Source organism: Suncus etruscus (genome assembly GCF_024139225.1).
Source record: "Suncus etruscus isolate mSunEtr1 chromosome X unlocalized genomic scaffold, mSunEtr1.pri.cur SUPER_X_unloc_1, whole genome shotgun sequence".
NCBI classification, from domain to species: Eukaryota; Metazoa; Chordata; class Mammalia; order Eulipotyphla; family Soricidae; genus Suncus; species Suncus etruscus.
In genome coordinates this window covers 1,456,190-1,471,424 of record NW_026060304.1, presented here as the reverse complement: position 1 = coordinate 1,471,424, position 15,235 = coordinate 1,456,190, and the positions used below count along the sequence as shown (strand labels likewise).

Sequence of the window (15,235 nt, the reverse complement as noted above, 5' to 3'; positions counted from 1 at the left end):
TCCTTGACCTCTCCCACTGTCCTTCTTAGAGCCCATACAGCACCCTTACCTGGGGACAGGACGTCACACTTTGAGGCTCCATCTTCTTTGGCCTGGATTATTTCCGAAGAGCAGCAGCAAGGCCCCTGGCACAATTCCTAGAGAAATGTCACAGCCTTGAGTAGGAAGGATGAGCACAAGCCCTGCCCAGCTGCTTCCTCTGGGTCTTGTGAATCCTAATGAACAGCACATCTGAAGGTGGCATCCAGCCTACATTCCTCCTGAGGGCACATGTGGAAACTGCCCAAACTGCGTGTTGTTCGCCAAATTATCCTAACACCCACATAGCTTGCAAAGGACCAGGGTGTCTCCTCGTTCTGCACTTGAAGATTCTAGACGAAAATCTACTTTTACAATCAACAGTCCCTGGGGAGGAGCCAAGCCAGGCCAACTGGACCCTTGTCATGGGTTATGTGACCTTGAACTTGCTGGCACGGGCCCAACACTCCCAAAAATAACTCTCTTGCACAAAATCCCCCCCTTTCAAAAATACAATTTCCCAAAGTGCTCACACCAAAGACCTGGGGTCAACAGGTCACAGGAAGAGGAAAAATACTGATGGTCTGGGAAACAATCGCAGAGCCAGGCAAAGGCCCTGAGCCCCGCCGGGGTGGCCCCTGGATTCAACTGCAGGAAACCCCCAAGATTCCCGGGCCCAAGCCATAGCACCTGGGGAGAGGCTCCGGCCTGCGGGATCCCAGGGCGCCCACCCCACTCCCACCCCACTCCGCCGCTCACCTGGTCGAGACCCAAAGCTCAGAGCGGCCCCAAGATGGGTGGCGGAGAGAACATCGTCCCTCCAGAGCCCGCCGTGGCTGCGAGGAACCCCGAAATTATTCGGTCTGGACAGCGATGGAGGCGGATGGTGCTTCCCCGCCTCGTGGTCCAGCAACAGAGAAAGGAAGATGGCGGATTGCGTGACGTTGAACGACTTCCGGCCGGGCTCTTAAAGGGCCAGGCGCTAGCTATTCACCTTCCAGGGCCTGGCTGGAAGTGGAAGTTTTCCTTCTGGACTTGAGTCTATTCTCTATTCCTAGGAGAAACTCCTAATACCCTGATGACTCCTGATACTCCTAATGACCACATGTGTGAAGCGCAGGGGGATACACACACAGAACTGAGAAATAATGCCCACATTTGCCCTACCTCTACTCCACAGCACTGCCCACAATATGTATATTTAGTTTTGTGTTTTCTTTTGTTTTGGGGCCACACCGGGTGATGCTCATGGGTTATTTCTGTCTCTGCACGCATTAATAGCTCCTAGCTCAGGTGATCATAGGGGATTCTAGGGAATTGAACCATGGTCCATCCTAGGTCAGCAGCATGCAAGGCAAATGCCCTACCGCTGTGCCACCATTCCGGCACCAATATGTATTTATTTTTTAATGTTTAATTTGAGACCACAGAAATACTTGCCTTGCAAATGGACTACATCAATTTAATCCCTGCATCACATATCACTCAGCCCAGTTATGAGTATATCTGAGTATATATATATATATATATATATATATATATATATATATATGTGTGTGTGTGTGTGTGTGTGTGTGTGTATGTGTGTGTGTATGTGTGTGTGTGTGTGTGTGCGCGCGCTAAATATTTTTTGTTTTGTTTTGTTTTTGAGTCACACTGGCAGCACTAAGGGGTTAATCCTGGGCCTACACACAGAAATCGCTGCTGGCAGGCTCAGGGAACTTCTGGATTGCCAGGATTCAAAACACCATCTGTCCTAAATCGGCTGCATGCAAGGAAAACACCCTACCAATGTGCTATGTCTGTGGCCCAGCTAATTATTTTTAAATCCAAACATGGTGCACTAAAATATTATGAAAATTGTCTACTATTTAGGGCTTGAACTTGAGGCAAAGTACTTGAGTGTGAAGTAAAAAATTTTAATATACAAACATAAGAGGGTGGTGTGGAAAGTCAAGACAGCTGGCTGGGATCTTGCTTTGCACACATAACTAACCCTGTGTTAGAGTTCCCAAACATATAAGGTTCCTGATCAATGAGTGTAAAATTATAAGCTCTGAGGTGAGAACAGCAGTTGCAGCCCACTGCCATCTGCAAAGATGGCAGAGCTGGTAATTCAGATAGGGTCCCCTTGAAGGGAAGATTTGGGCAACGTGGTGCAATCAGGGTCCAACAGACCAGTCACCATGGGTAATTGAAGTGGCCTGGTGCATCTACTCAAATCCTGGGATGTCATGTATTCAACAAAAACCTTCTATAACAGGCACTCATGGAGGACATAGTGCATTGTCTCCTGAGTTACTTCCCAGAATTTTTCTTTTTTTTGGTTTTTGGGCCAGACCCAGCGGTGCTCAGGGGTTACTCCTGGCTGTCTGCTCAGAAATAGCTCCTGGCAGGCACGGGGGACCATATGGGACACCGGGATTCGAACCAACCACCTTTGGTCCTGGATCGGCTGCTGCAAGGCAAACGCCGCTGTGCTATCTCTCCGGGCCTGCTTCGCAAAATTTTAATGTATTACAGAATGTACATGACACAATAAGTTCATGACAACCTTTAAATATCATATATGTTCTCTGCATAAAACAAAGTAAGGAATAGATGGTATTTGGATTTGAATTAAATCCAAATTTTAAACAAACTGATGGCAGTATATTTCAAACCAATTTTCTGATTTCAAATCCTAGAGCTATACAAATCTATCATTCAAGATATGCTTCAAAAACTGCAATTTTTACAAAATCGCTCCGAATCTATTTTCATCACTCATATAAGACTTCTTTGTGGTCTCCTATGTCCAGTTGCTTTAGTTAACGAATCAGCTGATCACCTAGGAAAGAATATTTAAGTCATTGTAGGACAGCATATTGCTCTACACCCAAATTCCCATTGCCTCATGTACAATTTCACTTTCCACTAGATAAGCCAGACAATAGTTGGTATGTATTCTGACATGACCCTGCCAGACTGTTTCTACTAGAGGGTTGCTACTGAATTGCAGGAGGATCTGTTTGCTGGACTCCCTCCTAGCTCTTGTTGTTTTTTGCCATCTGTCCTACTTGCTCTGGGTTTAACAGTGTATAATCTAACGAAGTTGCATTGTCCAAACAATCATTCCAAGGTTAATTCACAGCTCTCCTGGACTGGCAGCATTTCATACCTAAGAGGAGGTGTGAGGGTGGCAGTGCTAGGAACCCAAACAGGGCAGGGCAGATTGGACAGCAGGGGACACTCACTTTCAGAACTCCAGGCTGTAGAGTAGAAGTAAGTTCAGTGGGGTGGAGCCGTGGCACAGTGGTAAGGTATCTGGTTTGCACGTGCTAGCCTAGGACAGACTGCAGTTTGATCCCCAGGCGTTCCATAGGTCCCCCAGGCCAGGGGCGGTTTCTGAGAGTACAGCCAGGAGTCACCCCTTTTTTGCTCAATTCAGTTATTACCTTTTTCCTTTCTTCGCTTCCTCTACCCCTCCTTCTTTCTCTTACTACAATCCTTCTTGCTTTTTCCATGCATTTCCTCTTTTATCTCTTCCTTCATTCCAGTCTTCTTGCTTCTGTCCTTTTTCCATATCTCCTTGCTCCTTTTCTTCACACTTCCTCTTTCCCTCCTTCCTTCCCATCCTTCCTATTTATTGTATGGTTCACTCTGTTTATTTTTCTATTATCTTCTCTTTTTAAATAATTTTTATTGATATGCATGTGAATTACAAGTCTTTCACAGTTATATTTAGGGTACATAGTAACAGTGAATTAGGGAAATTCTCCACCACCAGTGTTGAACTCCCTTCTCCCCTGTTCCTAGCATGCACCCCATGCACCCCCTTTGCCAGCTGGACTGCTAGTATAACTGGTCCCCTTTGATAGAATTGTTGTAGATTTTGATTCTGTTGCCGTTGACTTTGGGTTTTGTATTTAGGCTTAATCACTATTTGTTTCCACTCAATGCTAATGTGACTATTTGCTCCTGGTACCATCCACTTTCTTTTTTTCCCCTTAACTTATGAGGCAGAAAAAGATGATTCAAGTTCTGTGTTTCTGTTGGGAAAAAAAGCTGGGAGGAATCCATCTAGGAGCTATCAATATCAATTTAAACAGTTCCTTTCTTACCACATCCCTGCCAACAGATATTAGACCCATTATTTTTGGGTGTGTACCATCTTCACTGGTGTTAGGTGGTACCTCATTGTTGTCTGGATTTTGATTTTCCAAATGATGTGTGATGGTGAATATGTTTTCATGTGTCTTTTGGTCATCTGTTGGTCTTCCTCGGAGAAGTGTCTATTCATTTCTTCTCCCCATTTTTCTATGGCTTTATTGGGTATTGTGGGGCTCACCTTTTTGAGTGATTTGTATATCCTAGATATCAATCCTTTATATGATGTGTAGAGTGTGAAATGTTTTCCCATTATGTTAGATGTCTTTAAGTTTTAGCCAGTGTTTCTTTCAGCATGCAGAAACTCTTTAGTTTCATATAGTTCCATTTGTTTAAGCTTGATGCTATTATTCTTGCCATTGGCATTCCATCATCAAAGACTTTTTTGAGGTATAAGTCTTGTAGTGTTCTGTCTATTTTTCCCTCAATGAACTTTATAGATTCGGGTCGGATTTCCAGGTCTTTAATTCATTTTGAGTTTCTTTTTCTGTAGGGTGTGAGGTATGGGTCAATCTTTTGTTTCTTACATGTGGTAATCCAGTTGTTCGAACACCATTTGTTGAAGATACTGTCTATGTGACATTTCAGGTTCTTGGATCCTTTGTCAAAAATCAGTTGACCATATATTTGTGGGTATGATTTGTTCTAATCCACTGCTCTGATACTCTGTCTTTGTTCCAATACCATGATGTTTGCTGTCTGTGGCTTTATAATATAGCTTCAGGTTAGGTGAAGAAATTCCACCCAGTCTCTTGTTTTTCACTATTCATTTGGCTAACCTAGGACTTTTGTGGTTCCAGATGAACTTTATAATTGATTGTTCTAGTTACTTAAAAATGGTGTCTGATTCTTTATATAGAAGCAGATATTGAAGTTGATGTCTCCAATTTTATTTTATTTTATTTTATATTTCTCTTTCCTTTTGTACTCCAGCATGGAATGATTTCAGGACCGAGGCTATTGTGTGGTGCTTGTCTTTATTGCTGTAGTGCTCACTGGATATTTTATTTGATATTTCTTTCTGTATTGTTGTGGTGTTTCAATTACCTTTTTCCTGTCCTCTCTCAAAGTGAGGTTGAAAGCCTCTAGAAGGACTCCACCCATTTTCAGCTCATTTGATTTTTTACCCCATTCTATTGATTTTCTTTCCTTCAAACAAAACCACAAAGCTCTAATCATATAGCTTCACCTCTCAGATAGAGAGGGAAACAAGGGAGGGTACCAGGGCCAAACAGATGTATGGTCACTAGTAGTAAGTTAGAAACAGCGGGGACTGGGCCGGGCGGTGGCGCTAAAGGTAAGGTGCCTGCCTTGCCTGCGCTAACCTTGGACGGACCGCGGTTCGATCCCCCGGTGTCCCATATGGTCCCCCAAGCCAGGAGCAACTTCTGAGCGCATAGCCAGGAGTAACCCCTGAGCATTACCGGGTGTGGCCCAAAAACCAAAAAAAAAAAAAAAAAAAAAAAAAAAAGAAACAGCGGGGACCACTTACGCTATCAGCCTGGTGGGTGAGGGTGGGGGATATGGGTTGCAGGATGGGAAAAGGGGTTGAGGGAGAACAAATTTGGTTATGGTAAATCCCCTGATTCAATGATAATATTTACCTAAAATATTACTGTGAAAGATATGTTAGCCAATATGGTCAAATAAAAAAAAATGGTGTCTGAATTCAGAAACGGATTGCATTGTATCTATATAGTAACTTAGGTAAAATAGTCATTTCAATCTTTTTTGATATATTGTTGGATTCGGTTTGCTAAGATTTTGTTGAGGATGTTTGCATCTATGTTCATTAGTGAGATTGGTCTGTAGTTTTCCTTCTTGGAGGTGTCTTTGCCGTCTTTGGAAATGAGTGTGATATTCGCCTCATAAAAGGAGTTAGTAAGTGTTTCTGTCTTTTCAATGTTTGGAAGTGCCTGAGGATCAGTGGTTGTAATTCTTCTTGAAATATTTAATAAAATTCACACATAAAACCCTCTGAACATGGAATTTTGTTTATGGGGAGTTTCTTAATTACTGTTTCTATTTCCTCAGATGTGGTTGGACTGATTAAACTTTCTACATCCTCCTTATTCAGTCTCAGAAGATGATATTTTCCAGAAACCTTTTGGTTTCTACAGGGTTCTCTACCTCACAGAGTACAGTTGTTCATGGTACACCCTCAGGATGTCTTGGATTTCTTGGGGTTCTGTTGTAATCTCTCCCTTTTAATTTGTGATCCTATTTATTTGGGAGTTTTCCCTTGCCAGCGTTTTGTCTATCTTGTTTATTCTTTAGAAAAATCAATTCTTGTTCTTATTGCTTTCTGTATTGTTTTCTTTGTTTGTATGTTGTTTATTTCTGCCCTGGTTTTTATGATATCTTTTCTTCTGGCTGTGTTTGGGTTTCTCTTTGATTGTTTTTCCAGCTCCATCATGTATCCTTGTAAACTGTTGATTTTGTTCTTTTCCTCTCTCCTGACATAAGACTGTATTGCTATGAGTTTCCCCCTAAATGCTGCTTTTGCTCTGTCCCAGAAATTTTGACAAGTTGTCTCTTCATTATCATTTGTCTCAAGGATTCCTATTTTTTTGCCTGGTGGATCTGTCTAGTGATGATAAAGGTGTATTGAAATTTTATACTATTGACATATTTCCTCCCATATGTTTCCATAGGTTTGTGAGCAAATGCCTTACATATTTTGTTGGCTCTACATGTGGTGCAGAAATAAAAATCAGAGTTAGTACTTCTTGGTCTAATGTTCCCCATATCAGTAAGTAGAGACACTCTTTGTCTCTTAGCACTTTTTTGAGGTTGAATGCAATTTGGTCTGATATAAGAATGGCTGTCCTGGCTTTTTGTTTGTTTGTTTTCCATAGGCTTGAGTAATTGATTTCATCCTTTAATTCTAAGCCTGTTCTTTTAGTTGTGTTTCTTGGAGGCAGTATATATCTGGTTTTTGTTTTCTGATCCATCCCTCCACACTATCCTTTAATGGGGGAATTTAGCTCGTTGACATTTAAGGAGATTACTCCCAGAGAGCGTCATTGTGCTATTGTATTGAGTAGAATGATTGTTGTTACAATCCAGGGTTTGGATTGTGTAGTACAACTTTGAACATTATTATTTATTTAGAGGTGATTTGTTTAGCACAAATAGTGTGAGTTTTTTTTTTATCTAAGAATGTTTTAGTTCTCCTTCCCATATTAATGATAGTTTTCCTGGGTAGTGTACTCTAGGTTGGAAGTTTCTTTCATTCAGTAGTTTAAATATATCACTCCATTGTCTTCTTTCTTTTTTTTTTTTTTTTTTGGTTTTTGGGCCACACCCGTTGACGCTCAGGGGTTACTCCTGGCTATGCGCTCAGAAGTCGCTCCTGGCTTGGGGGACCATATGGGACGCCGGGGGATCGAACCTCGGTCCGTCTCCTAGGCTAGCGCAGGGAAGGCAGGCACCTTACCTCCAGCGCCACCGCCCGGCCCCTTGTCTTCTTTCTTAAAGTGTTTCAAATTTGAGATCTGGTTTGATTTTTATGTCCCTTCCATTGTATTTGAATGTTTTTGTCTCTCTTATTGCTTTAAAGAATTCATCTTTCTCTCCTATTTTGCCAGGTGGATTATTATATGTCTTGGTGTTGTTCTGTTGAGGTCTCTTTTATTAGGGACTCTTATTGCCTCCTGAAATTGTACAGGTGTCTCCAGCGGTTGGGAAAATTCTCTGCTATTAATTCCTTCACTACTTTTTCTCTTTTTCTTATTTCCTCCTCTTCTTATATTCCTCCAATTTGTAGGTTATTTCTTTTATCTTTGTTCATTAAGTAACTTTTTCTTCTAGTGTTTTGTGTCTTGCTTTCTTCTTCAATTTTTTTTTTGTTTTTGCTTTTTGGGTGACATCTGGCTGCGCTCAGGTGTTATTTATGACTCAGAAATCGTCCCTGGAAAGCACTAGGAACCATAAAGGATGCTATTAGTGGTCCCCAGGCTTCCCGCCTCTCTATCCTAGGGGGGAGGATCAAAGGGAAATGCTGGGCAGATAGCTGGCTTCCAGTACATTGATCCTGGAGGCCAGATATTCCCAGGTATGGGGTTACAGGACACCCCATTCTGGAGGCCTTTTCCCTAGCTTGGAAGGTGCTGGGACGCTTGGCCAGCCCCCTAGCCATTCTGGTATTTAGCCCCGGGACTCTAGGCCAGGCCTCATTGCCAACTCAAGTGGTTTTTTGTGGGTTTTAGGTGTGCTCTATTGGGGTCCATAGGCTTTTCCCCAGAAATATATGGGGGAGTAGTAGAGAAATGGGCTGGGCAGATAGCTGCCTTGTGGTGCCTTGATCCTGCATACCAGGTCTTCCCAGTTATGGGGTTAGGGGACACCCCATTCTGAAGGCCTTTTCCTAGTTTGTGGGGTGCTGGGGGGCTTGGCAGGCCCCCCAGCCATTCCCGTATTTCTACCCTGGACTCTAGGCCGGGTCTGAGTGCCATCTTGGGTGGCCTGCTGTGGGTTCCAGGTAGGCTCTATTAGGGGTCCCCAGACTTCCCCCCTTCCTAATCTAGGAGGGAGGAGCAGAGGGAGGGGCCGGGCAGATATCTGGCTTCTGGGGCCTTGATCCTGGAGGCCAGCTCTTCCCAGGTTGGGGTTAAGAGACACCCCAATCTGGAGGCCTTTTTCTTAGTTTGGAGAGTGGTGAGGGGCTTGGCCAGCATCCCAGCCACTCCCCTATTTCTCCCCTAAACTATAAGCCGGGCATGTCTGCCAACTAGGGTGGCATGTTGCAGGTTTTAGGTGGGCTCTATTAGGGTCCCCAGGCTTCCCCCCAACTATATGGGTGAAAAGCAGAGGTAGGGGCCGGCAGATAACTAGCTCCCAGTGCCTTGATCCTGGAGGCCAGCTCTTCCCAGGTATGGGGTTAGGGGATTCCCCATTCCAGTAGCTTATTTCATAGTTTGGGAGTTGCTGGGTGCTTGGTAGGCCCCCCAGCCATTCCCCTATTTCTCCCCTGGACTCTAGGCCAGGCCAGAGTGCCACCTCAGGTGGCCTGCTGTGCTTTCCAGGTGGGCTCTATTAGGGATCCCCAGGCTTCCCCCCTCTTTACTCTAGGGGGGAGGAGAAGAGAAAGGGGCCACACAAATAGCTGGCTTCCAGGGCCTTGATCCTAGAGGCCAGCTCATCCTAGGTTGGGGTTCGGAGACACCCTGTTCTGGAGGCCTTTTCCCTAGCTTGGGTTGGTGCAGGGGGGCTTGGCAGGCCCCCAAGCCATTCCCCTATTTCTCCCCTGAACTCTAGGCCAGGCCTGAGTGAGACCTCAGGTGGCCTGCTGTGGGTTCCAGGTGGGCTGTATTATTGGTCCCCAGGCTTCACCCCTCCATACTCTACGGGGAAGGAGCAGAGGGAGGGGCTGCACAGATATATGGCTTTCAGTACCTTGATCCCGAAGGCAGCACTTCCCAGGTATGGGGTTAGTGGACACTGCATTCTGGAGGCTTTTTACCTAAATTGGGGGGTGTTGGGGGTTGGCAGGACCCACAGCTGTTCCCGTATTTCTCTCTTGTTCTCTATACCAGGACTGAATGCCACCTCGGTGGCATGCTGTGGGTTCCAGGTGAGCTGTATTATAGGTCCCCAACTTCTCCCCCTCCATACTCTAGGGGGAAGGAACAGAGAGAGTGGCCTCACTGATAGCTGGCTTCCAGTGAATTGATCCTGGAGGCCAGCTCTTCCCAGGTATGGAGTTAGGGGACTCCCCATTCTAGAGGTCTTTTCCCTAGCTTGGGGGCTGCTGGGGGCATTGGCAAGCCCCCCAGATGTCCCCCTATTTCTCCTCTGTGCACTTGGCAGGGCCTGATTGCCACCTCGGGTGGCCTGCTGTGGGTTTCAGGTAGACTATTAGGGTCCCAAGCCTCCTAGCACTTCCAAGCATGGGAGAATGTCATCCAGCATGGGGTGTCCCCCAACCACATTTCCTGGGAAGAGCTGGCCTCCAAGATCAGTGCACCAGAAGCCAGCTATCTGCCCACCCCTCCCTTTGCTCCTCCTTCCTAGAGTAGGGAAGGGGGGAAGCCTGGAGACCCCTAATAGAGTCCACCTGGAACCCACAGCAGGCCACCTGAGGTGGCACTGAGGCCCGGCCTAGAGTCCAGTAGGAAATAGGGGAACATCTAGAGGTTTGCCAAGCTACCCAGCACCCCCGAAGCTAGAGAGAATGCCACCCGGCATGGGGTGTCCCCTAACCCAACTATCTGGGAAGAGCTGTCCTCCAGGAGACTCAGTATTTGTTTGTGGGGAAATACATTCTATTTTTATAATAATCTAATTACCAAGGAAACAAAGATTATTCTCCCAGGGTCTCCCAGAAGTATCACTTGTAAGTAGGTGCTGGTGTAATGACAAGTAATTATACTCTTGATCTATTCTTACCTAATTGCAACCTTTTGACTATTTTACCTTGAGTTGTCCTTGAGAAAAATTAAAAGAGGTCCCTCAGGGATCCTAAGAGATCTTTGGGAGTGAACCCTGATGTGGCCTCTGCAATGCATATATATATATATATATATATATATATATATATATATATATATATATATATATATATATATATATATATATATATATATAAAGTATGTCCCATAGTTCCAGCCCTACTTGAGAAATTAAGTGGCAAATAGGGGCATTATGTTTCAGTTGCGTGCTGGCATAGCCTTGGCCTTCCACATGTGGAAGTTTTCATAAGAATAGACTTCCATCGCCTGATTCAAGTCTAGAAAAAAATTCAATTTCCAGCCAGGCGGTGGCAGGTAAATAGTCGGAGCTTGGCCCTTTAAGACTCCGACCGGAAGTAGTTTGACGTCACGCGATCGCCATCTTCCTTCTTTGTTTTCAGACCGCGAGGAGGAAGCGCCGGCAATCCGGCGCCATCCGCCGCCTTCGGCCCCCAGACTGACGGTTTCGGGGTCCCCGCGGCTGCCAGGAAGTCTGGGGGCCGAATTCCTCTGCGCGTCGGTCGAGGGGCCGCTCCAGCCCCGAGCTGCGGGTCTCGCCGGTGAGCGCGGGGGGGCTTGGATCGGGCGCCCGGACCCTGCGGCCTGCGCCTCTCCTCGGGCGCCCCGCTCGCTCCGGGGATCTTGGGTTCGGCTTTAGGGCCTTCGCCGTGCTCTGCGCCCAGTGCTCCCTCGGCCCGCGATGGCGAGAACTGCTCCGGGCTCGGCGCTGGTTTCCAGACGGGGAACATTTTCCTCCCCGAGTCCCGGAGCACTTTCCTCCCTCGCTCTGGGCTGGGGACCCGGCTTTGGGGGTTCTTGCAGAGGAAGACGACAGAGAGTGGGTGCAGGACAGTCCTTTTGCAAGGGGTGCTGGGCACCCCAACAGCTCAGGGCCACGTGGGTCCCTCCCAGGTCTCCACATTGGATCAGCTGCCTGAGGGCGAACGCCCCCCTCTGTCCTCCTCTGCCCCCCAACATCTGCTGAGTACAAGCAGGAGAGTTTGTCCCAGCGACTCCCCAGTGCGCACAGGTCACACATGGTCCTTGGTAATGCTGTGGATGTTCAGATCATTGGGGGACAACAGGCTGTTGGGGCGCTCTCCTCTCCACACGTTCTCTCCCAAGGAAGCAAACACTGCATGCTGCTCCAGATGTGCAGGATCCGGTTAGGCTCCAGGAGACCCAGCAGGAAGCAGCTGGACAGGGTTGTGCTCTCCCTGGTTGCTCACGGCTGTCTGTTCTCCAGCAGTGTGTACCGTGGGCCTTGCTGCTGCTCTTCGGGAAGGATCCAGGCTGCAGAAGATGGGCCCTCAGCGTCTGATGTCCAGTCCCCAGGTAAGGGGTCTAAGAGGACAGGGGAGGGGGACAGGAGTGCACAGCCCCACAGGGACTGCATGCCCAAGATATATTTGGAAGGATTCTGGGGATGGAGTGGCTCCTGGCACACCTAGCAGGGACTCTGGTCTCTGCAGTTTAAGGCCACTTTTACCTTTGTTTGGTGTCTTCTGCTTTTATTCAAGACCATGCCATAGGGTACTCAGACCCTTCTCGGATCTCAGTGATCTGGGTCACCCCTGGCAGCTCTAAGAACCTTTTGGATGCCAGGTGCCAGCGTTGAGCTGCTGCTAATATGGTCCTGGATGTCGGTGAGGAAGGAGACCTTGAGCCGATGATTTCTGCAGGAAGCATTATTCCTGCCTTATCTGGAGAAAATCTCTGATTTATTTCTATTTTATGGCAACAACTGAAAGGAAATACTCCTGGCTTTGCCATCTGAAATCATATCCTCGAGGCAGAGGGGGGTGGGCACATAGGCTGCTGTGTATTCCATCTGGGATGGTGCCTTCCATGGTGAGTATGAAGCAGATAGTTTCCTTGTTCCAGTACAATGATCTTCTGTATTAGGCTGCTGCTTAGATGCCAGGACCATATCTGTGCCCAAGTTTACAGACTCACTCAGGATTCTGAATGCGTGTCTGACAGTCTCTCCCTGGGATCCCTAATTCTAGAACGCTGATGAAAAATTTTATGCTTTACTTCAGAGAACATTGCAAGGTCTATTTCTATACATGCAATTCCCTATGTGTTTGGTTTGGTTTTGGTTTTGGTGGCTTGGTACATTCCATGTATCTGCTTGTTTTGTTTTCCATAGAATTTTGAGCCATTTGGCTGTGCTCAAGGCCTTTCCTTGAGTCTATACAGAGGGTTCACTCCTGGGGACTTCAGGGAGCACTAGCCTGTGCCTGAGATTGACCCCAGGTTGTCCCTCTCTGTGCCCTTGATGGCACTATTGTGCTCAGCTCTTTTGTCCTTCACTCTGCACTCAGGCTCCTTCCTGCAGCCACATTTCCCCTCAGTAAACCAGTTGCATTGGTAAAGGCTGCTTTTCTGCAGTCTTGTGGTTTGTGCTTCTAATTGGAGAACCTGAGCATAGAATCTTTCTGGAAGCCATAGTTGCTGGGATTCAGGTGTTGTTACATCCACTGGAACAGATTTGTTTGGAGTGAACTGTGACTGTTGATAACCCAAAGCACATGTTTGTTTCACCCACGAGACCGTCAATTTACCTTCTCGCTGCTTGTATCCTGGGCAGATATGGACTCTGGGGCCAGTAGGATTTACTATGTATTTAGCATTTTGAGCTACTATTAGAGTGGCTGTTTTAGGTGCTCTACCTCTGTAGTCAGGCATTGAACCCAAGAGTGTTCAGTGAATATAATTAGAGATGGGCATGTGTGATGTTTGCAAAGCAACACTTGCATGTACAGTCTAGAATACAGTCTTTATATCATGAGAGCAGATCTGGCTTTCTACCCTAATGTCTGGTGACCTTCCATGCTGGTGCCTATTGAGAGTGGAACTAGGCGGTAGGTGCCATTGAGGACAGAAGGTAAAATCCCTGAGTCACTCTTGAGCACTGCGAATTCCTGTTCTCTCCCCAGCCCCCTGAATGAGCCTTTTCCTAAACCCCTCTGTCTGTGCTTAGGACATGGTCTCCTTCCCTGCGGTGGCTGTGATCTTCTCCCCGGAGGAATGGCTGTGCCTGGATGCCTCTCAGCGGAAGCTCTACAGAGACGTGATGCTGGAGACGTATGAGCACCTGCAGGCAGTAGGTGAGAACTGCAGGGGGGACTCTACTGTGGGCTACATCCTGGGGTGACAGGAAAGTGCCAGGATCAGGCTGGGATCTGGTTTCCACAAGCGATGTGATTCTGCTGAGCCCAAAAGTCAAGGTCCCTCCCTATTTTTCAACCTTCCAGGTCCTGACTTTATTTTTCAATTGAGTCCAACATTCTGTTTTTAACGTTCTTCAATGACCAGAGAAATCATACATTTTGTCAGGGTTTCCCATACCTGTGCCAAACTGAGTTTCATTCCTGGCTCTGCTTATGTTCGCTCAGTCTTCCAGATATCCTCCACGAGCACAGAGCAAGTATTCCTCCCTGATTACTGTCGGTTTGGCCAATTTCTTTTCATGATTTCAAAGTACCATGCAGTAGCAGATCTTGAGGTTCTCTCAGTGCTTCCTGGGACATTATGCTGGGCAGGGATGATGTTCCTGCATACAGATGACCCGATGTCCCTGCATACAGAACATATTTCCCAATCCTTTGCATCCTCTCCCTGGCCAGGGACAGTTTGAATTGAAACTTACCTGTTAGAATTTTCCAACTAAACAAATCAAAAAAATGGGGACAACTACATTTATATAAAGACATACACAATACAAAATGTACCTACTAAGTTTATTATATCTAAAGAATACACAAAGAAATATACATATTCTTTTTAAGTCTTTTGAAATACTGTAGGCAGGGAATAAAATTCCGAGCACAGCTTCAGTGTGTGACTCGGTCTCTTGGAGTTTGAAAAATGACTCCCAACTGTAAGGAATAGTGTAATGTCCTCTAGCAAAATGTTTTTCAAATGCAGAATTGGGTAGTGAGCAATAGTACACAGAAAAGGGGCTGCCAAGGCAAATCAGCAGATGTGGAAGCGGCATCTTCTACCTGGGCTGGAGCATTGTGGGCTACAAAGCTGTCCTTTTGCTTTTGGAGCTGACTTCCAACACATTCGAGTGTGGTTATGTTCCATTTCCTAGGTGTTAGGAGGTGACAGTCAATGGGATAAATTGGGGCTTGAGCTGTGGCGCGAGTGTTAAGGCGTCTGCCTTGCAAGCACTGGCCTAGGGTGGACCATGTCCCATATGGTTCCCCCAAGCCCAGAGCAATGTTTTAGCACCAAACCAGGAGTCAATGCTGAGTGTCAAATGAGTGTGGGCCAAAAAACCCCCAAAAATAAAGGGAAAAATAGGGAAAAATCACAGCAGAGTTTGAGAAGAAAGGATACAAAAGGATTTTAAGATAGTAAATGGGAGGAGGAAGGGGCATATTTATAACAGGGGGAAAGACTATTTACAATATAGGCATGTACAATACATGGGCATAGACATATAGGTGTTAGGATCTGGGGCAATGTGCCCCTCCGTCCTTTCGGCGCCTTCAGGGTCCCAAAGAGACACAGACCATGCACAAACAACAGGTGAGATTTTTTTCTGGCCAGTCCGGGTCATCTGCTGAGACAGATCTCAGAGCAGAGACCCTGAGGCTCTTTTC

At 46.3% G+C, this 15,235-nt stretch overlaps 1 protein-coding gene across 1 annotated transcript in view; it reads left to right on the top strand.

The window, feature by feature from the left end:
* The first annotated feature begins 13,601 nt into the window (after positions 1-13,601).
* LOC126000521 (zinc finger protein 688-like) overlaps positions 13,602-15,235 on the top strand; it is a 431,160-nt gene continuing 429,526 nt past the window's right edge. Inside the window, exon 1 of the mRNA XM_049767776.1 lies at positions 13,602-13,732. Within this exon, the coding sequence (XP_049623733.1) occupies positions 13,609-13,732 (124 nt within the window). The 5' untranslated portion in view covers positions 13,602-13,608. The remainder of the gene's footprint in view (positions 13,733-15,235) is intronic.